This window comes from Polypterus senegalus, chromosome 9 (genome assembly GCF_016835505.1).
Source record: "Polypterus senegalus isolate Bchr_013 chromosome 9, ASM1683550v1, whole genome shotgun sequence".
NCBI lineage: Eukaryota > Metazoa > Chordata > Cladistia > Polypteriformes > Polypteridae > Polypterus > Polypterus senegalus.
Window position 1 is genome coordinate 46,456,944 of NC_053162.1, and position 24,157 is coordinate 46,481,100.

Here is a 24,157-nt window from a genome sequence, read left to right on the forward strand (position 1 = left end):
TTGCACAAGATTTTGGAGCATGGCTGGGAATTACGCATTCAGCTAAAAGAGCATTTGTGTGGTCAGATAGTGATATTGAATGAGAACAATTGGCTTGCAATCAGCATTTCATTTCAACCCAAAGCTGTTCAGTAGGGTTGAGGTCATGGCTCTATGTAGGTCACTCGAGGTCCTCCACACCAGACTCATCATACCATATCTTTAAGGTCCTGGGTTTGTGCAACAAACATGGAAGCTCTGAAGTATCTGAGATGTCTTTCTATTATGTAGCATTAGCAGTACCCATCACTTTAACCAAGGGACTTTACTCCAACCCTGAAAAGCAGCCCCAGACCATTATCCCTGCTCTACAAACCTTTACAACAAACATTGTGCAATTTTGATGGCTGTGTTCACCTGGCATCCACCAAACCCAGATTCGTCCATTGCACTTGCAGATAGTGAAGTGTGATTTGTCTCTCCAGAACATGTTTCCACTGCTCCAGAGTCCAATGGCGGTGTGCTTTGCACCAGTCCAGCTGATGCTGAGCATTGTACATAAAGAACTTATGTTGGTGTGCATCTGTTCAGCCAAGAAAACCCATTTCATGAAGTTCATGATGTAGCTCTTGTATTGATGTTGCTTCCAGAAGCGGTTTACAATTCTGTTGTAAATGATGCATCAGAGGATAGGTGATTTTTACACGCCACACACTTCAGCACATATTGTTCTAGCTGTATGAGTTAGTGTGGTCTACCTCTTCATGGCTGAGCTATTGTTGCTCCTCAATGCATCCACCTCACATTAAAAACACTTTTAGTTGACTGGGCAGATCTACCAGAGCAGAGATTTCACATACTGACTCATGGCAATGGTGGCATCCTATGACAGTGCCTCATTTAAAGTCACCAAACTCTTCAGTATGACCTATTCTACTGCCAATGTGCAGAAATGGAGATTGCATGGCATTGCGATTGATTTTATGTACCTGTGAACAAAGAGTGCAGTTGAAACTCCTGACTCAATAGTATGGATGAATGTCCTTCATATAATATCAAACCTTTTAATCCAATGTACGGAAAATACATTGTATGTTTATGAGGTTTTATGAGTTGTTCATCCCAATGCTGTCTTTGGAACACAGTGGCACCTTAAGGTAAATTCAGAGAAATGTGTTTTAGCACAGAAGACTTTGTACAATTGACAGGAAAAGTTACTTCACAGACAAAAGAGTGTGTGACATTACTGTCACCCATGTACTATTGATGTTCACTCCAGCTTCTGATGGTGATCTTTATTTCAAGATATTCAAGCACTTTAACTTAGAATAAATACTCTAATGAAATGATAATTTAAACCCTTATTGGTGTTGCTGTTTTTTTATTATGTAGAATGATGTTGTGGGACTGTCACAAATGTCACCGCTTGTAAGACATTGATTTTGGACTATTTAATAGTAAAGAAGCAGGCACACATTGCATATTATATATTTATGCATGCTGTAAATTATTCTGAAAAATGTTATTTGAGTAATGTTTATTTCCAAATGCTTTTTTAGCATAACTGTGTGTTTTCCAATAAGCCATGTCTATTGTGTCTGGCCACTTTAAATACATTCTGAGTGTTTTTTTATGCTTCAGCTTTAGGTAAACTGATTCATAGAATCAAAAAGTGAGTTTAATTTCTTATCTCTTGCTGTCCTGTTTAGATCAAGTGCAGATGTGTTTAGGAATTGAGCATTGACTTAAGCTGATAATTGTTTCTGCTAAATGTCTATAAATCTATCTTTTCTGATTCTGTTTTCACATTTTCTTATATATAGGTTTTCCTCAGACCTTAAATTGCTGTCTGAATAACACATCTTTAGTACCCATCATGTTTAGCTTGCGCATCCCAGGTGATGGCTCTGCAGATACAAGCATGACAAGCACAACTCAGGTTGCAGACATGAGCCGAACCAGTTGGAGAAGCAATTCCCAGGCTTTAAATTTAAGAGAGTTCACTGTCACCCCAAGCAGAGGAACCATTCGATCACTAAGCCTGATGGATGTGGAGGTACAAGAGAACAATGATTAATTCAGATTTTTTAAAAATATAATATATGACATACTGTTTTTTTGTAAACTCTAATTTCATATTTTATATACCCTTATTGTATGGAGTTATAGTAATGAATTTCTGCTAAATGTGTTGTGTCATTGTAGTTTAAGATGGAGCTTCACAAATCCAAGGATGTGGGTTCATGCTCGCTTTTTCTGTGAAATTTACATGGTCTCCCCATGCCCACATATGTTTTCTCCAGATTTGGGTTTCTTCCAAGTCTGAAAGACATGAAAATTCAATTCATTGATGACTTTAAATTGGCTTTGTAGTGATATGCACTGTGATGGACTGGTGCTCCTTCTATATTTTACTCCTGCCTTTCATCTGGTGTTGCCAAGATAGTCAGTAGCTCTCTAAAACTCTAAAATGGAGTAAGATAAGTTAGAAATAATAATGGATGAATGAACCATTAGACGGTACCAATAAGACAAAGATGTTACTTTAACCATAATAAAGTAACATTGCATGGTGACTCTATACTTTAAATGGTGTTATGCTGCCAAATGAAAATCGTAATTCTTTTTTAATGATAAATACCAGTCACATTGAACTATTCAGAGCTGGTTCCTTATTTATACCTGATGTGCTATGCAAGCTCCATGCCTCTGTGACCCTAAATTGGATTAAACAGGTTTAGTGGTGAATTTGCCCTGAAAACTCAGGGGCCATCGCAGAATTTTCCACTATGTATGCAGACGTCTCTAACATTTACATGAACTTACCCAACTAATAATATTTTTCTCTCTTTTACTTAAGATTAGCAAAACATACAAGTTCACATACTTTTCACGCAACAAAAAATAAATCCAACAATGAGATGCTGGTGCCTGGTCTGTCTCCATTGGCATCAGATCATTCTGGTACCGTCTGGTATCATCATCATCATCTGACAAAATACAGCCTTATAGATTAAAATGCTATACAAGAGTGAGAGCCTCGCAAACCACCTGCTGCTCGGGAAAAGTTATTGACTCTGAACTGCCAATGTTGAAACAGCAAGACCTCAGGTTTAGAATCAGACGGCTTTGAGGTGAAAAAGAGCCAGCAACTGAAACATGGGAAGAACGCACATACTACACACACAGTGTGGCTCGGGGACTGTCAGGCAGCAGCAACCTCAGTACAGCCAGCTGTTTGCTGCACCACGTAAGGCTGGTTGAAAAAATGATTTTCTGCACACCCGTTCTTCCCCTACCAGGTCTTTGCACTTTTTTAAAACTGTTATGTTTCAGCCATGCATCCTTGGATCTGAGCTCTATTTTATGTCCTTTTTGACCATCTTTTGTTCACATGAATATTGCTTGTGTTTATTATTTGTATTCTTTGATGTTCAATTTGTCTGTGTCAATGCCTTGGTTATGTTCCATTTGTTTTGTAGATGGTCCCCCAAGAGGCTGGGCCATCGTGCCACTCACCCCCAGGAGCTGCCCTCTGGTCTTTAAATCTGGAGGGTATCCCATAGTTCCTGGCAGTTCATTTATGTGAACTTGGGAATTTTGGCATGTTTCTGTGTTTCTGCTGGCCTTTTTGATACATCTCGACTTTTGACCTTCTCCCCTACATTTTGACCTCACTTTGGATTTGTAAATTTTGGGACTGTGTTTGCTTGGGATTGCCTTATTCTTTAGTCAAATACCTTTTGTGCTTTATGGAACTTCACTGTTTGACAGAGCATTTTTGTAGAAATAAAACCTTTTTATTTTTATGAAGTTCCATATTTGCCCTTGTTACTAGTTGGGTTTGATTGTTTTCCTGTCTAGTGGACATTTTGGAAGTGCTTTTTGGAACTTGCATGCTTTGGCTCTCTTAAGTCACAACAGAATCAAGAGAATCATGCTGCCATCTCCCTTTTGACAGCATGGAAAGAGCACGTGTGATGCTTCCTTGGCGGCTTTTTCAAATTTAGCACAAGCATGAGTTCCTCCTCAATGGTGGGTGAAAATCAAGATATCATCAATTCTGATGTCTTGTGCTTGATACATTCTTATTGATTTGCTTTCTTTTTACTTTATCTGTTTATGTTTGTATTATTCTAGCTATCTTTAAGGCAGAAAATAGTACTGGACTTTTCATACCTTTTCATTGATGTGTGTTGCATAGCCCTGACTTGAAAAAGCTACAACCAGAATAGCAAAAAAAAAATAAAAATAAAAATAAAGGCAGTCATCATTAAAATGTCAGAAATAAGTGGCTGTAGCCTTAATACCCAAGGGTAAATCAAGAACAGGGCCAATTGAGCTACCCGGGCGGAAACAGGCTTTCAGCAGCTAGAAACCATACTATGAGGAGCAGCATTCTTCTAGATAATTACATTTAGGATATGATAGAAATAAAGTGCTTTAGAAGACAGAGCTGGGGGTTGTTATAAACATTTCAATAAGCAAAATTACTGAGGGGAGCTTTTTACTTATTTTGCAAAACATCTGGAAGGTAACCTCTGCCCTTTAATACAGAAATGTCATTGAGTATACAGTATTTGATAATGGCTGGATGTAGTGATAATTCCAGTCTGTTAGGATTTTTAATGATCTTATTCCTGAGTAAATGAAACAATCTGTCAAAATAAACAGTAAGTGCACCTACATTGGTACCATTTAAAGTCATTCATCAACCTAGACTGCTTTATTTTAGGGATGTGTTTCAAGAGACAGTGACTGGGTCTGGCATTAAACCCCCAAACCTGGAGCTGTGACTCAATAGCCCCGTACATCAGTGCCACACGAAAAAATGACAGCAGACATTTAATAACCATCAGTGTATGTGCTTAAGCTTGAATCATACTGCTTTCATTGAAGATTTATTCATTAGCCTTTAGTCTGTTGGGCCCTTGAGCAAGGCCCTTAACCTGAAATTGGTTCATCCTGGGTATGATGTTAATCTGCATCCAGCCCTTCATGTAGGCCATCCAACCTGCAGGGAAAATCTGGGGGTTGGTGGCAGAATTGGCACTCCAGCCACCATAAAAAACCTCACACATCTGAATAGTGTGGTGCTGAGGTGTCACCCGTCGCGTGGCTGCACGTGAATCCTAATCTGGCATCCTGAGTTGGATTATCATGTGGTGGGTGCAGCAATGCGCTGTATCAACGCGTGCTCCAAACCTCTCTCTCTCTCTTTATACTTATTTAATGTATGGCAAGCATTATTGTACAAATAGGTATTACCTCAATTAATGCATATGAAGCAAAGCATTATCATAGTTTAGACATGTGCCAGAAGAGATATGGATCATTATGTGAATAACGGAGTATATGGTGGGTCTTTTCTTTTGAAATTTGAGGACATCTATAGCTGTATTTCTAAATAATGCTCTAAATATAATCCTGTCATTTCTGTCACTCTCGAGAGCAACCTTCAGTGCTCCTCTTGACTGCCATCAATAAGGCTGCACTGTCACTCATTACTTCTTAGCTCAGCATGAAAAATCGCTAGCACAATGCAGTAATCCACTGTTATCACTGGCACTCTCAGAGGCACCTCGGCAGCAGTAGCAGATCTTGAATTCTGTTTAATGACAGCATCTCAGTGAGCCTTCACGCTCAAAATAACTCAATTTCAGCATTTGAAAGGTAAATTATGGTGCGTTGATCCATTACAAGCTCTTTGACCCACACTTTGAGTATTTCAGCACTAAAGGAATAAAAAACAAGTGCATTATAAGAAACTTTCTTGTATTTAATACAGACATCGTCCATATCCACAAGAGAGACTGCTTTCAACATCAGTGAGCTTGAATTTTTTAATCCCTTACTGTGTAAAAGATACAAAATAACTGGCGACGAGAGGCGACCTTTATTTTTGCTTATAAGTAATAAATTATTCTTTGCATTGTCCATCCATCCATCCCTTTTATAACCCTAAATATGTGTTGTGGGAGTTGTAGCCTATCCTGTCAACATCAAGACAAAGGTAGGAAGCAGTCCAAGGTGGAACGCCAGTTCATTGAAGTTATGTCAAGAAAGAAATATTAACAGAGTTTTTTGTCACGTAAACTGGTGTGTGCTTTTTGCCGGACATAGACTTCCTGGGGAATCAGCACTGTTCTTTGTAGGACACACAAAAAAATCCATCAAGCAGGTAAAGGTGCAAGTTCTTGTGGTCTAGGAGTACACTGGGGTGTGAAGGTTTTCCCATGAGGTCAACGGAAGATGGAGCAAGTTCAGTAGATCTGGGGGGAAATTCAAACCCAGAACTGGGAGGCAGCAATAATAAGCACTGCACCACAGTGTCATCCTTATTGTAATATACCCATAACGCTAGAAGATTTAACTTTTAAATATTCATTCATTGCGATATTTTTTCTTCTGTAATACATTTCAAGTGTAAGGCTGAAGCCACAAAATCCTGCCCTGCGGCAGAGCACAGTGACAGCTGCCTTTACAATGCAAAATTTTCCTCTTCCATTGTAATGTATTTAAATGATATGCATTTTTCCTTTAAGGAGGATTAAATGTAAAAGCACTGGGGGAGAAGGATTGGCTAATATTAAGAATAAGACATCATTTGTCTTTTTACCAGTAAATGTTACTTTGTGAAAGATGAGGAAGCTGAAATTGTAGACAGTTGGCTCTTTTGCAGAGGAAAATTAAAGTAATTAGAAAATGTTGAAAGGAAATGGGTTTATGCAGTGATGTGTAACAGTACGTACACCTCCTATTCCATTTATTATGTGCACACAAACCATTTAACATCATTTATAACAAGTATGTTTTACATTTAATTCAAAAAATCAAATTAATAAAGCTGCCAACCGTTGCAAACAGACATTTAGTGAAACAACAAATTCCTTTGTATTTCTTGTCAATCACTAATTGAATTCTCCAACATTGCACGTCAGAGAGAGTGGGGTTTCTACCTTGGCAGTGCACCTTATTCACCAATGACTCAATCCACTTTAATTATATTAATCCTAGCATCATAATGCTAATTTAAAAGTGGACATGAGTGTGCCCTGTAATAGACTGGCACCTGTTTGCTACTGCAGTGATTTGGATAGACTGATTATATACCACAATATCCTGCATTCTTAACCTGTGCTTTGGACACTATTTCTATTACTCTAATTGAACTTCAGAGCCCCATGAGTACAAATGTGCTAAATGCATCTGCTCAAATGGACGTCATGAAATACAGGTAATAATAGTTTTTGTGGAGCATAATCATCTAGTCTTAGAAAAGGAACAAAGTATGAGTTCTTGAAGAGAAAACCAGAAAATGTGAATATCCTGTCTCCTCACCATCTCTGGTATTGTTATTGCTTAGCCACATACATTTATTATATACTGTAATAAGTATCAGTCTGTGATGCCATGGCAAAGACTGAGAAAATGTCAGGAAAACGTCACTGTAGAGAGTACCACATACAGCACAGATAGTGTTCAGATATTTTCAGTAAACTCTATTAAAATAGGGTTGCACCGTGGATAGCACTATTGCCCGGATACTCCAGGAAATGTGTTCAATGGTATAATCTCTGCCATGTATGGAGTTTACATGTTCTCCCAGCGCTCACATGGATTTTCTTCAGGTCCTCTGATTTCTTTTTATATATTTATATTTTTATTTAATTGGTACATCTAACTTGGCGCCGTATGAGTCGTCAGTGCCGTGATGCAGTGATTAGCACTGCAACCTTTCACATCCGGTTTCCTATCTTTAAATCCCACGACCAACTGTCGAGTGTGTGATGTTTACATCTTCTACCTGTGTTGGCAGGGGCAGACCTCCTGTTACCCTGGTTTTCCTCCCACATTTCCAAAGGCATCAGAATAACTAGTGTTCCTATGCTATTTTTGTGAGCGTGTGTATGCATGAGTTTGATCTGTGATGGACCTGCGTGTGTAAAAGGCTTATTTCTGATTTGAACCCAGTTTTGACAGAATACAATGTGCCCACAACCTTATATTGGATTAAATAGGTTTCAGCATGTTGTCTTATGTTATGTGTGAGAGGGGATGTCAACGTTAGGTGGGCCTTGTTATGGACTGGTCTCCCAATGAAATACAGATGTCGACTCTGTAACAGAAATAATTCAGTTAGAAAGAGAAAAATGGACTTCTAAAGCTGACCTTAAGATGTTTGGTTCTGATTTTCTGTGTCTTTCCCTTTAGGTGACTCTTTGTTCCAACACTGTCAAACAGTATGAGGTGGCATTAGTGGTAGATATTGAAGGTGTTGGGGAGGAAGTTTTGGCTCTTCCAATTCTTGCCAGGTAAAAAGAATTTATAAAAAATATAATAAAAGAATTTATGCATTTCTGTTATATATTTCTGTTTCATCTCAAGGAGAGGTATTATGAAACAGTAACTCCAGTATATTACCACTCACTCCCCCTATGGCTTTCTCTGTTGATTAACGCACATTCATCCAGGTTAGTATATGATGATAATGACAGGGCAGAATGTCTCCTCCATAATTTCAGGTACAAAACAAAAATCCATTAAACTGAAAAATCTGCATAATTGGTCATAGCTAATTATATTCTTCTCCCTTGAAAATTTGCAAACAGAATTATTTGAGAATTTTTTCAGGGGTCAAGAGTACCATTAGGGTCCAGCAACTGGGAAGGTTTTAATCATGTCTGAGTAAATTTAAATACAGTATATTTATAAAATAGCATTTACATTATTGTTTAGACTATCGATTACGATTATGTGGGGAGATGGTAAAAGCTCACATTTGTTAATGTATTTGCACTTTTTAAATATTCATTTTTCCCAGAAATTGTCATTTTGTAGTTTTTCTCCTTGAGCAGATTATTTGCTTTATTATTAGATTCATTTTAAGGGCTTGTAAAGAAACACTGTTCAGCTTTGGCCATGCTGTTTAGATTCCTACACAGGGAACCCCTTAGTGAATTTGGACACAAGTGGTGTCTTTTATATTCTTATGTTTTGAAGGATCAGTGTGGCTTTAACTTGGGGTTCATACTTATTTAGAAAAAAGTGGTGACGTTTTGTTGTCACATTCAAAGTGTACTTAGTAAATTAAAAATTTGCAATGGATACACGTTTCAATGGTAACCCTACCCAGGAGTTGCTGAGAATGCACAGTACTTGACATCATCAGCTTCTTAGGAATCCAAGATTAGGATTGAAACTTGCAAAACTTTAGTAATAATCTGCCACTTTCTATCATACCAGAATATATAAATCTTGTAAGAGCAATACATCTGGGATCAAACAATACCACACTGGCTCTCATAGTGTTGCATTTATTTTCCCCAGCCTATAATGTAGCCTAAGAAAAGAAAGAAGCAAGAAGCCCACCCCTTCAATCACATAACTGACCAGTTCACTCTCACTGTCACTTCTTGGGTGTTCTTGTTACCTTCCACAACTGAAGTACCTCAGGATTTTATAGCAGCAGTCTGTAAGGCTGCACGGGTGAACTGACAAGTACAAGGCGTGTTCTCTTCCAGTAATGTTTTCCTTCACTTTTCTTTAATATTTAATCTTATGTGAAGTACTAGTCAATGAATACGCTGTTACGTCATTTTTGGGTGGAGTATTCCTTTAATTTTAAATTATTCATACAATAATTATGTATAGAAATGTTCACATTGTGAAAAATATGACCTCACATTATTTTATTACTCTTTAATATCATTGCTTTAACTGTAGCTTGCAGAAATGCATTTTTTACATTTGCTGCAACATGCTTAATTGTATGTATAATGAATATTATTTAAGTGAACAATGAAATTATTTGTTTTATCGGAGGAAATTTCAGTTATATTGGCTGTCATTGGCATATCTGAAAAGTATAACAAACCACTAATTACTGGACAATCCGATATTCTTCTTTCCTAGGTGTGTTATCCCTCCCCTGCGCCTGGTGAGCCCAGTTTTGGAGTTTGGCCGATGCTTTCTTGATTACCCATACCACCACGCCATTAAGGTGGCTAATGACAGCCGTTTGCCAGCATGTTGTGGTCTGCTTCCTCAGGTTAGTCCTTATGTGAAAACAAGTTTATGAGGTAGGAGTACAAGCAGAACAACATTACTAGATAGATAGATAGATACTTTATTAATCCATAAGGGGTAATTCACATACTCCAGCAGCAGCATACTGATAAAAACAATATTAATTAAATTGTTTAATTAAAAAGTTAAAAAATGCAAGGTGGAGAGTGCGAAGCAGGTATAACAGTCAATAATCTTGAATAGTGTTAACGTTTACCCCCCCAGGTGGAATTGAAGAGTCACATAGTGTGGGGGAGGAATGATCTCCTCAGTTTGTCAGTGGAGCAGGACAGTGACAGCAGTCTGTCGCTGAAGCTGCTCCTCTGTCTGGAGATGATCATGTTCAGTGGATTCTCCATGATTGACAGGAGCCTACTCAGCGCCTGTCGCTCTGCCACGGATGTCAAACTGTCCAGCTCCATGCCTACAATAGAGCCAGCCTTCCTCACAAGTTTGTCCAGGCGTGAGGCGTCCCTCTTCTTTATGCTGCCTCCCCAGCACACCACCGCATAGAAGAGGGTGCTCGCCATAACCATCTGATAGAACATCTGCAGCATCTTATTGCAGATGTTGAAGGACACCAGCCTTCTAAGGAAGTATAGTCGGCTCTGTCCTCTCTTGCACAGAGCATCAGTATTGGCAGTCCAGTCCAATTTATCATCCAGCTGCACTCCCAGGTATTTATAGGTCTGCACTCTGTACACACAGTCACCTCTAATGATCACAGAGTCTGGGAAGGACCTGGGCCTCCTAAAATCCACCACCAGCTCCTTGGTTTTGCTGGTGTTTAGTTGTAGGTGGTTTGAGTCGCACCATTTAACAAAGTCCTTGATTAGGTTCCTATACTCCTCCTCCTGCTCACTCCTGATGCAGCCCACGATAGCAGTGTCGTCAGCGAACTTTTGCACGTGGCAGGATTTAGAGTTGTCCTGGAAGTCCAATGTATATAGGCTGAACAGGACCGAAGAAAGCACAGTCCACGATCCATGCCACCAGGTATGAATCTACTCCCATCTCTGTCCGCTTGCCCCTAAGGAGCAGAGGTTGGATGGTGTTGAAGGCACTAGAGAAGTCGAGAAACATAATTCTTACTGCACCACTGTCTCTGTCCAAGTGGGAAAGTGAACGGTGTAGCATATAGATGATGGCATCCTCCGCTCCCACCTTCTCCTGGTATGCGAACTGCAGAGGGTCGAGGGCAGGTGACTATAGACAAGTGCCACTTTATGAAAATCACTAGAGCATATATAAAGCAACATGAACCTTGAAAAAGGTTAGTCTTGTTGAATATGGCCTTTTTTTATAGTGTGTTATTAATGGTTTACAGTAGGTACTTCATTAATGAAGACAGTCATTTTAATACAATGTTAATATGCTGATTTTACAAAATATAGTACATACAGAATAGAGCTGTGTGATGTGCCTAAATTATATAAACTTTTGGATAAGATAAACATCCAAAGCAACTGTCAATACTGCTAAATCATGTAGACTATCCATCCAATGCAAAATAAGATATGTTTGTTTTTTAGCTCATTATGAAATACTTCCATGTATGACTTTATTCAGCAATCTAAGTGTTAAAGACAGAGCCTGTTAATTTGTGTCAGCACGAAGAGGCTGCCATAGTAATTTTTGTGTTTATTGTTTGTAAGTTTTTAATTTGATTTTTGTCTTGATCTGTCACAACATATTTCATATGTATAACATTATGATTACATGCTGTGTGAACACAATAAAATGCTTTTAAATTCAAATGGCATGATTGCTGATTATTGTCATCATATAGGAGATTTACTAATTATGTCACTTTTGCTATTTCTGTTCTGAGTAAACAAAAATCTTTTAGTTTTAGTCTGAGATTATACAGAATGTGTTAAGAAAGCTGATAAATCATTGTACTCTGACTACCTCATATAATATACATGTTAAATGTAACAAAGCCTGGTTCTAGTACATCTGTCTCTGCCCTAATTGGTGAGCTATGTCAATGTTTTATTTTTGAAATGGAATTTATTTTTTATTTTCCCTCCACATAAGATATTACTTATCCTACACCTACATCCATGTGAGGATAGTTGAGGTTTTTTCAATTATTTACTCCATCTGGGCTGAGTGGTGGCTCTGAGGCTAGGGATCTATGCCAATTGGAAGGCTGCTCTACTCTGTTAAGCAAAGCCTTAACCTGCAATTACTTTGTCCTGGGTATGACGTTAATCTGCATCCAGCCCTGCAAGCAGGTCTTCCAGCTTGCTGGGGAAACTTGGGGGGGCACTCCAGCCACCTTAAAAAAAAAAAAAACTTACCCTGGAGCATTGTGGTGCTGAGGTGTCGCCCATTGCATGGCTGCACTCGGGTCCCAGTCTTGGTGGTTTGTTGTGAGGAGGGTACAGCAACACGCTGTATCAGTGCACATGCCCAATCTCCCTCTCTTACTCCATACCCCACTACCCCATCCTTAGAGCTCCTGACTAGTCTTATGGGGCTTTGTGATTCACAGACAACTTTCTAAAAATATTGTAGTGAATAGCAGCAAAATCTGCTGCTGAAAATGCTGTGTCCATAGGATTTCTTCCCAAAAGCTGCCCCCAATTTCCTCCACTCTGTGCACTTTAAAGACTGCAGTGTCTCAGTTCTCCCCATGTATTAGAAAAATACTTAAAATGACTATGGAAAGATGGGGAGAGAGAGAAAAAGAAAGTAAACAATAGACTTGGCCAAGCCCAGATTAAGACCCCGCAGGCCCTGGGTGACATAAAGAATTGAGCTCTTGAACAGAAAGCTGATCATACTTTTAGCAATGCAACACACGGACACCCAGCATGGTAAGTCCCACCCTTGCTTTTTCCATGTGAACGTTCGATCGTGTCATTGACTGATTTCATTGCACGGATATTCGATTGTGTTATTGGTTTGTCCTCTTTGGACATTCACTCCTTTCATTGATTGAGGTAGTGGGGAAAGATCCCCTTTGGGAATTTTGGTGCGTGAGCACTTAGTCATTTCAAAAGAGAGGCCCCTGATGGTACAGTAGATCTGCCCGTGGACTTAACACAGAGAAAATAGAAAGGTAAAATTGCTGTTATCAATTCAAGAGCCCAGTAGCATAAATTAAGTAAAGTTTAATGATTCATTTATTTATTGTAACAAGCAAGTCGAGGGTGGAGACAGGGAGAGGAACACAGAGAGACCATGCAGGATGTACAGGGTTGAGCCCTCAGAAGGATGGGTGTATTTCATTTCTGACATGAGAACACAGAACAAGAAGATAGCTAAATCCTATCACACCTATGCCATTCTCCCCACTGTTAGGGACCATGAGGAATGCCATCTAAAAAAGCAAATGCGCTACTAAACACAAGAAAAGTCATAAATCATTTATGCCTTGACCACCTGCACATATGCACAAGATGAACACCAAGGAGTTTTTTAGCTGTGTACCTGCCAACACTTTTATCCCACATTAATCAGCAGGGCTTTCAACTCCGACCTCCTCATTGATTCCTCTGCACGCAACACCTTGGCTAATCCATCCAGCTTCATCATCCATGTGATAGTCCTCCTAACTCAGGCTGCACTTCACAGTCATGGTGCTTGAACTTTTGGACCCTTGTAGCATTCTGGTTTAAATATCCCACACTGCTGGATATAAAGACCCAAGGCAATGCTCCATAGAAAGTGAGGAGAAGACAGGATGCTTTCAACTATGTGACTCCAAGTCATCTCTAAGTGATGTTCCCTTCTGGTTACACTGCAGGCACTTACTTAATGACCTCATGTGTTTGAGAAGTGCTTTAGTCTTCTGGCTGATGCAATATGTTGTTGTCATTTTGACATTATGGTATAACAGCAAAAAATAGTGTTTAATGAAGCATTGGCGGCTGTATATACACAGCACCTATATTCTGTTATGGCATATTTGAAATTTACTTACACTGTTGTAAACTCTTTTAGTTATTCCTTTAAATGTGCAGTCAGATAGTGGATCTTGTGCAGCTTCATCTGTGGTTCTGCTGGAATGGTTTTAAAGTTGTTTGTCTTGTCACATTGACTATGGCTGTTTGTTAACGACTTTGAACTTCTTTCCATTCCTTTTCACTGGGTGTGACAGCATACTGTTTAGTTTGAACACGTCTTACAGTTAATTATTTCATAAAGGTAACTAACAATTTCTTTACCCTTTCATTGACACCAAGTGCATGTTCTTAACTCGGAGCAATGTAGAGCGCATACAGCAGGCAGCACTACATCGATCACCTTTAGCACTGGCCCAGTAGTGTCTTCAAATGCCAAAGCACTATCTCGTTTAACAGAGTGAGTTTTCCTTAGATTATATTCATTTTCAACATATATAATAAGTCCTCTACACTCAGCCATTTAAACTTTTAACTGGTTTCTCTTTAGGAGACTTTTGAGCTATAGAAAGTTAATCAGTTTCAAACCAGTGTCTTTCTTTTGGATTGGCCATACTGTCAAGAGCACCTTACATCTTTTTCTTTTTAAATCACTGCTTTTTATTTGAGCTCCGCCATTGTGAGGCATTGAGTTGATTTAGAACTTTAAAATTGGGTGAACCATCTAATTGTTTTCACCCACTTTTTAGCCATATTTACTCAAGATTGTATTCAGACATACATTTCTACATCTGGCACTGCAAGATAAACCGTGACAATGAAATGCTTTCTGTTCAGCATCACACTTGCTCTCTGCCTTGCTCAGTTCCTACTCATACAGTATGTCCCTGGTACAGGTCCATTCTCTAGACAACTGACCTCACTGCCAACAACCTGAGCACTACACGCCACAAAGTAAGTGAGATTCATTTGAAAGATAGAAATGAAACCTCCAATTTTGTCTTAAATCCATACTGTACCTGACAAAACAAACCTTTCTTAGACAAGGTTTGCCTCCGATTTTTTTATAGTAGAACTTTTTAAAATTATTTTTTTTATTTTTAAAAGTATGTTAAATGTTCATGTTTCTTCTAGTTATTGCTATTAAAAAAACATTCAGCTGCCCTCTTTATTTATGTACCTTTAAAAGAATTGTCTAGATGTTGAATGAATACATTTGTTAATATCTACAATGTTCAGAATCTTTTCCTGCGAGAACTGTGCAATTTTTTAAACCATTATAGGAGGTCTAAGTTTAAAAGATTTTTATACTTAGGGATAATGTATGAAAATTATTGTAACTGTACTGTATTGATACCAGAAACCTTTTAAGTTGGCGCTTATGCTTTTAATTTTTCTTGTAGGAATATGATGAACATCCCCCCGTGCTGTACTCAAGCTCAGAATCACGGGGTATAGTCCAGCCCAACTCTACATTGAACATTCCACTGGTTCTACTGGCCAAGATGGTGGGCAAACTGGACATTGTGGCAAACATTGCTATTTTTGGCAGTGAAGATTTACCACTTGTAAGATAATATATGTTCTTTATGCATTGTTTTTACTTTTAGTGCAATAACATACTAGTGCCTAATGTTAATTAAAAATATATATAATAAAAAAAATAACATGTTGTTTAGATATCAGTATTTTTTATTTCCACCTAGACACTATTTATGAGCAAGTGTACTTTTAGATTTTAGCTTGTGATAGCTTACTTAGTTAGGATGGTAGGTGATTACCAGCACTTAAATGCCACAAACCTGGAGCATCAGGAATTGTTTTTACATTCACTTTACGTTAGGATTTTTTGTATTTAGACAAATTATTATTTCCAAAGTAAAAATAAATTATAAATAATAAATTATAACTAGTAATAATAAAGAGAAAAAGCAGAAAGGTCTAGATGACCTAATATACAATTACAAAACTGCAATGTGAATAAAGAAATCATAGGAGACTATTATTCACTGAAATAATTATTAATTATATCCAATATTCAGCTAAAATATGATCATAAATTAATTCTTTTTTCTTGGTTTTCCACTTATAGCATTGTTTTGAATAAACTGTAAATATGATATGTTTCATCTTCCTTTTTGAATCAAGAAATTCACCACAAATGCATATACCGTATTGTCTTATTTCAGACTCCATTATCTCCTTATTTTAGCTTTTTTCCTCTTGTTGCCCCTTGTTTTTTAATGTCTGTTTTCTAGACCTCCATTTTTCCCTTTTCTTGTCACGTTTTTTATACCTGTTTAAAATTTCATAAGACAGACAGACAGATTGACTTTGTTTGTCCCCAGAGGGAAATTAGGCTTTTTACAGAAGCTCTTTAAGTAACTAAATACTTAAATAGATAGATAAATGTATATAAATACAAACACACAATACAATCTGAACACACACCAGAATGACTAAAAGAGACACAAATTTAAAGAGAAAGAAAACTTCTGACACGGCTGTCACAGTCACAGTGAGGTATTATGCAGATGTATTGCTGTTGGTATAAAGGAGTACCAGCTTTGTTTCTTGACACACTTCTGCTGAATAATTCATTGGCTGAAAGTACTCATTGTTAGAGTGTCAGAGAAAGAATGTGCAGCATTGCTCATAATGGCACTCAGTTTAGTTTTAATTCTCTGCTTTGCTACTACCTCCATCATGTAACTAAGCTTGGTCTTTTAACTAGCTTGTTGATTTTGTGGGAATCTCTTGAAGTGATGTTACCAGCCCAGCACACCACCGTGTAGAAAATCACACTGACCATCACAGGGTTACAGAAGATGTGAAGGATGTTACGACCCACATTAAAGGAACACAGTCTCCTAAGAAGAAAGAGACTGATGTGCCCTTTCTAAAGCAGTTCCTCTGTGTTGAGACCAGTCCAACCTGTCATTGATGTGGACACCCATGTAACTGTAGGAGTGGACCACATCCACTCCTTGAATAGTGACTGTGTATAGAGGCTTTGTGGTGCAAGTAAAAGTCAATAACCAGTTTCTTGGTTTTGCTGATGTCAAGTTGCAGACAATTAGTTCTACCCGACAGATTGTCCACTATACAGGACACCATAGGCTCATCCACCTGCATATCTCTGAGTTTACCACTTAGCAGGGATGGCTTGATGGTATTGATGGCTCAGGAGAAATCAAAAAACATAATCCACACAGTGCTGCCAGCTTTGTCCAGGTGAGAATACGCCTTGTGGAGCAGATGGAAAATTCCATCCTCCACTCTAATCTTTTCCCGATAGGCAGTGGGTCCACGTGGTCTATCACAAGAGGAATCACATAGTCCATGACCAGCCTCTCAAAGGTATTCATGATGTGAGACTGCTCTGTTGTTAATTGGTGAACATGTACCTGCCTTCTTTGGAACAGGAACAATGTAGGACCTATTTCTATGTCAGGTGCTGCTGCTGCTCTTTTTCAATCCTTAACTCATTTGGCTTCTTCTGAAATCTATATATTTATCTACATGCTACCCTAATTTCTTAAATTTTCAGAAGGTACGGTTGGCTTGCATCGGAGAAGGACCTGTAGTGCATGTCAGTTCCATGGAGGTGGATTTTGGGAATATTCCAGTACTGAAGGATGTGTCCAGAACACTAAAACTTTCAAATCAGTCTCCAATTGCAGCAAGTTACCGAGCAAAAATGGTAAGTATTTTTAATTATTAGCCATTCATTTTTTTATAAAATAAATAATATTGATGTGTTTAACTTATTTTCAATTAGTAATTATTAGACGAACAACTATTTATTGACAAATTAACACATTGTGATAACGATGTACATACTTTTCTACATTACTTACGGACTCATGAACTTTTTAAAATGTATCTACTTCCCAAATCTTCAGAAAGACACAGTAGGCTACATTTCTAAGCAACAGGAAGTATATACTGTAAGTCTGATTGCTAACGAAAAGGAACAATTTCAATGTTATGTTTATAAAGTAAGTAAAGCATCAAATGTGAATGTGCAGCCAGTCATTGGACCACAGCTCACGCTTGAGTGCAGACAACATACAGTATACTGGCAAGCTTCTGTGTAACTAATATAAGAGACACAACTTCAGACTGCATTGTTAGATCAATTAGTTGTGAGGCAAACAAGATTAACAACTTAAAAAAACAACACATCAACATATGTACAGTCAGTAATATATTTTAATTGACAGCTTCAGCCATGTGTCTGTGACAAGCACCTTTTGGCATTTTGATCTGTTTTACCCTATTGGGCTCATTGCTGAGACACTGTGGAAACTCTGTGTGGGCTTTGTCAACATGATAGGTGAACATCCAGTGCAATGTGATACTAATCGATGGCTCTTGATCCATATTTATCAGTTTCTTCCTTGCTTTGGGGTTTTCTCACAGGAGAACCTCCAGACGGGTGTGGTGATTTTTATAATCTACTAGGTGAGTGCTGTGAATATGAACTCATAAGCAGGAACAACTCTGTGCTGCAGAGAAGAAAGACTCAACTGTTGTTTGTGCTTAATATTTGACCATTTTGCATGTAGCAATTTTTTTACATAGAAAGGTACCACTGTTAGTCCTTCTGGTAGACCTCAAGGTTCATGTGGGAAATGAAGGATAACTGCTTGAAGAGGCAAGATGGAGGTGAATAGTCTAACAGATAAGAATCAGAACAGTGCATTTTTTCTATGGTATTCATTATACATAATAAATACCATGTTTTTTAACAGTATATTGCACAAAAGTACCAGAGTCTCTTGTCAGATGTAATTGATCAACTTTATAGTTGTGTCCCCTGATCTGAAGGTATATATATATTTTGAACAATTGGGTAAAAGGAAACGCTGAGCTGTCAACTGACCACCACTTGATGGTAAGCTGGCTCAGATGGATGGCGGGTCTGTTGGACAGACTTAGAACTTCAAAAAAAAAAAGTTCAGAATATCCCAGGAAGTACTGGTAGATGTCTATGTTTGGAATGAATTCAGATTTCACCTTTGGGGATCTTTTCCTGAATATTGGTTCCCCTTTTAAACATGGAATCTAAACAGCCTAAGAATGTTCAGTAGCCCAGAAGTAGTAAACGTTGCAAGGAGCTGTGGCCCAAAGGTGGTTAGTATCTGTCATGGAGGCCAAAGTCCATCACATTAGTGAACTCCAGTAGTCAGGAAGGAATTTAAGCATAAGCAACAAGCATTTCATGTAGTACTAGCAGAAGGGTCTCTGCGTTTGATAGAGAAGTACTGGCAGCAGTTATACTCAGCAAAATCAAGGTCCATGTGTCGGCAAATTTGTCATTTTCAAATATTGTTATCTAATGTCCATTCTTACGGGATTGCTGACCTCTTTTGTGCGTAATTAGTACTCCACCTCATCTTCTTGAATCACTGTTTATTTTAGACGCCCAGAGTTTCTGAATTTGCTCCACTCTCGGTTTTGTCTTTTTGTCTGTCTCTTAATATTTTGTCTCTTTGTGACTCCTGACACAGTTGCGTGAGGTGAAAGAGCATATGTTCAGTAAACTCTTCAAGTTCTCCTCATATTTACTAATATCCACTAGTGTGACCTTAGAAATCGTTAGGGAGTATGTATATGAATAACAAAGGCCTTTTTACATTTTAGTCAATTGAGATGCAGTCATAGGGAAAAATGATTAACATCCCATAACTTAAATACTCAAGTGGCTCTATGGCTTTGCTTTAGTTTATTGTGCACATTACAAACAAATTTGTCCATTTGTGGATTTTTTTTGCCTGTGTCAGCATTGTTCCTCGGCAGATTTCATTATTTTTTTTCTCTGGTTTGCATCTCTAGTCTGTTGTTTTAACGGTGAGAAATGATTTTGTTGGTGGTGTTAGAGATTCTTTAAACAGCCTGTTTTCTAAACTTCTCATTCTCAAAGCCTGGCAAATTGGATTAGATAGTGAACTGAATATAATTTCTTGTATTATTTGAAGTTGAGAGCAAATTCAGAAAGGAAATAATATGTTTAAAAGGGCTGCATTTACTCCAAATTGGTTCTCTAAAATATTTTTCTTAAAACATTATGGTTTCAGCTGAGACATTGAGATGTAAATGGAGTGAAAGGCTGGTAGCCTGTCCTATTCGGTGCACCGGTATTTGTCAGCCAAGGCTTTCACATTATTTAATACTAGACATTAAGCCCGTTACAAAAACGGGCGCTAGAACAGTAGCATAAACATTAGTAGGAACAGTCTATATTAAATGGCAAGGGACCTTGTATGTGGCTGTAATAAGCGTCACTGTATTGTATGCCTTTAATTTCCTCTGTCAGTAATACTGGTTTGTATTTCCGTAAAATGCCTGTAATTTTGTCTGACAGTAATACAGTGGAACCGAATTAATTTCCCACTTAGGATTGTATGTAAATACATTTAATCCGTTCCAGACCGTATGAACTGTATGTAAATATATGTTTTTTTAAGTTTTTAAGCACAAATATAGTTAATTACACCTTTGAATGCACAGCGTAATAGTAAACTAAATGTAAAAACATTGAATAACACTGAGAAAACCTTGAACAACAGAGAAAACTAACACTGCAAGAGTTCACGTTACAGCCTTATGACCCGCTCGCTAAAAACACTTTTTTTAATGAGTTTTAAGCACAGGGAAAAAAATGAACATTTGCAAAAATCCGTAATTTAATAACCAACCAAGAAAAGTAACATTGCAACAATGCATATGCACGCCTGTGTGTGTGTGTGTCTCTCTCGTGGGCCTGCATGTGCGTGTGTCTGTCTCTCGCGTGTGTGTGTCTCTCTTAAGCGTGCGCCTCTGTGTCTGTGTGTGTGTATGTGTCTCTCTCACCTGTGTGTGTGTCTGTCTGTCTATCTCTCTGTCCTGCCTGTGTGTTTGTGTCTTCTCTGTCTCGCGCGTGCCTGTGTGTGTGTGTCTGTCTCGCGTGCACCTGTGTGTGTGTGTGTGTGTGTGTGTCTGTATCGCGCGCGCCTGTGTGTGTGTGTGTGTGTCTCTCGCGCACGCGACTGTGTGTGTCTGTTTTGTGGGCGCCTGTGTGTGTGCCTCTCTCTCTCTCTGCACACACAGGGAATACACAGGAAGAGACTGAACGCGTGCCGTGTGGCCCCGCACATGCACACTTCACCAGAAGACACCCACACGGACACCTGAACGCACACAGGGGTTTTATTAAAAAGGATGATTTTGTCACCAAGCACATTCCTCACTAATTTATTGAATATGACTAAGTCTGTTTCTTGTAAATTTGCTTGCTTGGGGCTATTGGGGAATAATGAATTCTCATGTATGTTGTATGTTTAATTTGTATTCACCAAATCAAATGAAATACAACTAACATTATTATGGCAATGAGGTAAAGGCACTATTTAACAAAACACTAAATTCTAATTCTCCACTAACCATTCATAGCATTCTAAAATTTCTGAGACATGCATAGATTTTTGCAAACATACAGTGAGTTCAAAGAACACAAGAATACAACCACAAAATAATAGAAAACAATGATTTCTGAATGTGTAATTCACATAATGATTTAATATGCTTATATTTAATATCTGAGTTTACATTACATTGCTAAGACATTTCACTTTATGGGACATTAGAAAAGGTTTTGACTTGGCCCATCTGAAGTGTTAAATGGGGTAAGTTAGTTGAAAAAGGACTGCTTATTTGAATTGTACTAAATGCTCTTGTAAGTTTTGTTTCCACATTGAGAATAAAGGCAGTTTAATTGGGCAATAGACTTTTTGGATAGAAAGACTTTGTTAACTTTTATTTTTTGGTGGATCAGAGAAACAAAAACAAGGAATAAGGAAAGGCAGAAAGCAAAATCCTTTAGTTGAATTCAAAGAATGACTACAGTTTTCCATGCAGTGTCTTTTGAGCAAACTCTTATACTTGCTACAACAACAACATTTATTTATATATCACATTTTCATACAGCAATGTAGCTCAAAGTGCTTTGCTAGATGAGAAAGAAAAACTTACAAGAAAAGAAAAACAATTAAGATCAGGCAATAATATTAAAGAAAATGCTATAAAATGCTGTATGCTAAATGCTAAAATGCTGTAAAAGTGCCATAAAAGCAAAAATGAAATGCTGTTTTCACTTGATTGGGATGTATTTAGTCCTTATGTGTTTCTTAAACAGATAAAATATAATTATTGTCTGAGGATAAAAAAATAAATATAGGCATTGTAAAGTTGAAAGAGAACACTACTTGAAAACTTACAAAAAGAACTTACCACATTTTTAATTAAATCAGTAATCTTTATATTATTTGACCTTCTTAACACTTGCAGTAATACAATTGCAGTTGCAGTGGACTCATAGCACCTCACATTGACATTAGAAATTCTTACATTTCTGTTTACTCACAGTCAGAGATGCATGATGAGGATGTCATTTTATGATTTCCTGCCAACAGTGTCTTTGTTCAGAATGGTAGGCTGTTTTGTAGCTGCTTCAAAAAAAAAGAAAGGAAAAAGAACAAGAAAGCTATAGTCCATTTCGAAAGCAACATCTTTACATATGTAGAACTTGAAAGTTTCATTCATTTCAGTTGAATTAAACTTATTTTGGTATAGTGAAACTGAACGTCTCCTTACCTCGCCATTTAAAAACTTCACATCACTGTATACATATTCTAATATAACAGTGTAAAAAGTTATAAAATGCAACTTCACAATGATATATGCACTGTACATGAAAATATACATATTATTTATACATCTTTATTATTTTTCATAAAAGAAACTTCAGGCTTGTTACAGTAATATAATGCCAGTGTAAATGATTTTGGTGGATGTAGCTGGGTTTCCCATTCACTCAAATCTCATTTCAAGGTGGTGAGCCACTGTATGTGATGTATATGATCCAAATGGCAGCAACCCACCCATTAACACAGGTTACTGTGAAAGACATGGTGAGAACTAAATGTACAATTGCTGTAATTGTTAAAAGACAGTGTGGTCAGTGTTACTAGATGGTCTCACAGGAGAATGCTTTGTTAAAATAAAGTGTCTTCAGTCTTTAGCATACTGTAAATAGTAAAACTTACTGAGCATCATTTATATTAGCAGGAAAATCTGGAGTGTCTGATAGCTAAAGACTTTGATTTAATAATAAATAATAATATTTGTGTATTTACATGACTTATGAAATCAATTGAACATTATAAGCAATTTACAGAAAAGAACAGGTGAAAAGAAATAATATTGTGAACTTTGTACAATGTCCACCTCTTTACTTAGCTGTGCAAGCCCTCACTTCTGACCTGCGTTGTACCCAGCGGGCTGTTACGCCTTATCAGAACATTTGTGTGTGTACTTTGTAAACCAGAATTCAGCAGCACATCACAGTCTGACCTCAAAGAGGGCACCCCAGTCCTCTGCAATAATCCCATTTTGACATTTTACCTGTTTAAAAAACTGTTTCTTTGCTAACCCTTTTGGTCACTTTCATTTCCTGATCCATAATTCTTTTTTCCCATTGAATTCCTAAGCTCAATACACCGACTGCATTTGCAGTATATTTTCTGAATAAGATTTTTTTGGGAACAGTTATGTACTTCAGATTTACATTTTGTTTTCCTCCTGAAATTGACCGAGTTATTAAAAACATGATAAATAGGCGGGCGGCACAGTGGCGCAGTGGTAGCGCTGCTTCCTCGCAGTTAGGAGACCCGGGTTCACTTCCCAGGTCCTCCCTGCGTGGAGTTTGCATGTTTACTCCCAACAGTCCAAAGACATGCAGGCTAGATGCATTGGTGATCCTTTATTGTCCCTAGTGTGTGTGTGTGCCCTGTAGTGGGCTGGCACCCTGCTCGGGGTTTGTTTCCTGCCTTGTGCCCTGTGTTGGCTGGGATTGGCTCCAGCAGACCCCATGACCCTGTGTTAGGATATACCGGGTTGGATAATGGATGGATATATTTTATTACTGTAGCACATTTCCCATGATTCCATTACTTCTCCTACAGTTAATAAGAATATAATAACTTAAAATTTGATACATTTGCTAAGTATTTAAGCTTTTCCTTCGTTCCCCCTAACCCTCCATTGAAAGCGCCAGAGCGAGCAAGATATATTTTTTTAATTTATAGAAAACACTTAACTTTAAAACTCTATTGCATGCATGCCATGTTTTTGAAGAAGTAATGTGACTTGAAAAATACAGAACTTATCCTTTAACAAGAACTGGATGTGGCCATTAACAAGAAGGAGGCATT

At 37.9% G+C, this 24,157-nt stretch overlaps 1 protein-coding gene across 1 annotated transcript in view; it reads left to right on the plus strand.

The window, feature by feature from the left end:
• hydin (HYDIN axonemal central pair apparatus protein) overlaps positions 1-24,157 on the plus strand; it is a 409,298-nt gene that overhangs the window by 188,121 nt on the left and 197,020 nt on the right. Inside the window, exons 14-18 of the mRNA XM_039762370.1 lie at positions 1,803-2,035; positions 8,194-8,294; positions 9,895-10,030; positions 15,305-15,469; positions 17,452-17,604. Coding sequence (XP_039618304.1) covers positions 1,803-2,035; positions 8,194-8,294; positions 9,895-10,030; positions 15,305-15,469; positions 17,452-17,604 — 788 coding nt within the window. The remainder of the gene's footprint in view (positions 1-1,802; positions 2,036-8,193; positions 8,295-9,894; positions 10,031-15,304; positions 15,470-17,451; positions 17,605-24,157) is intronic.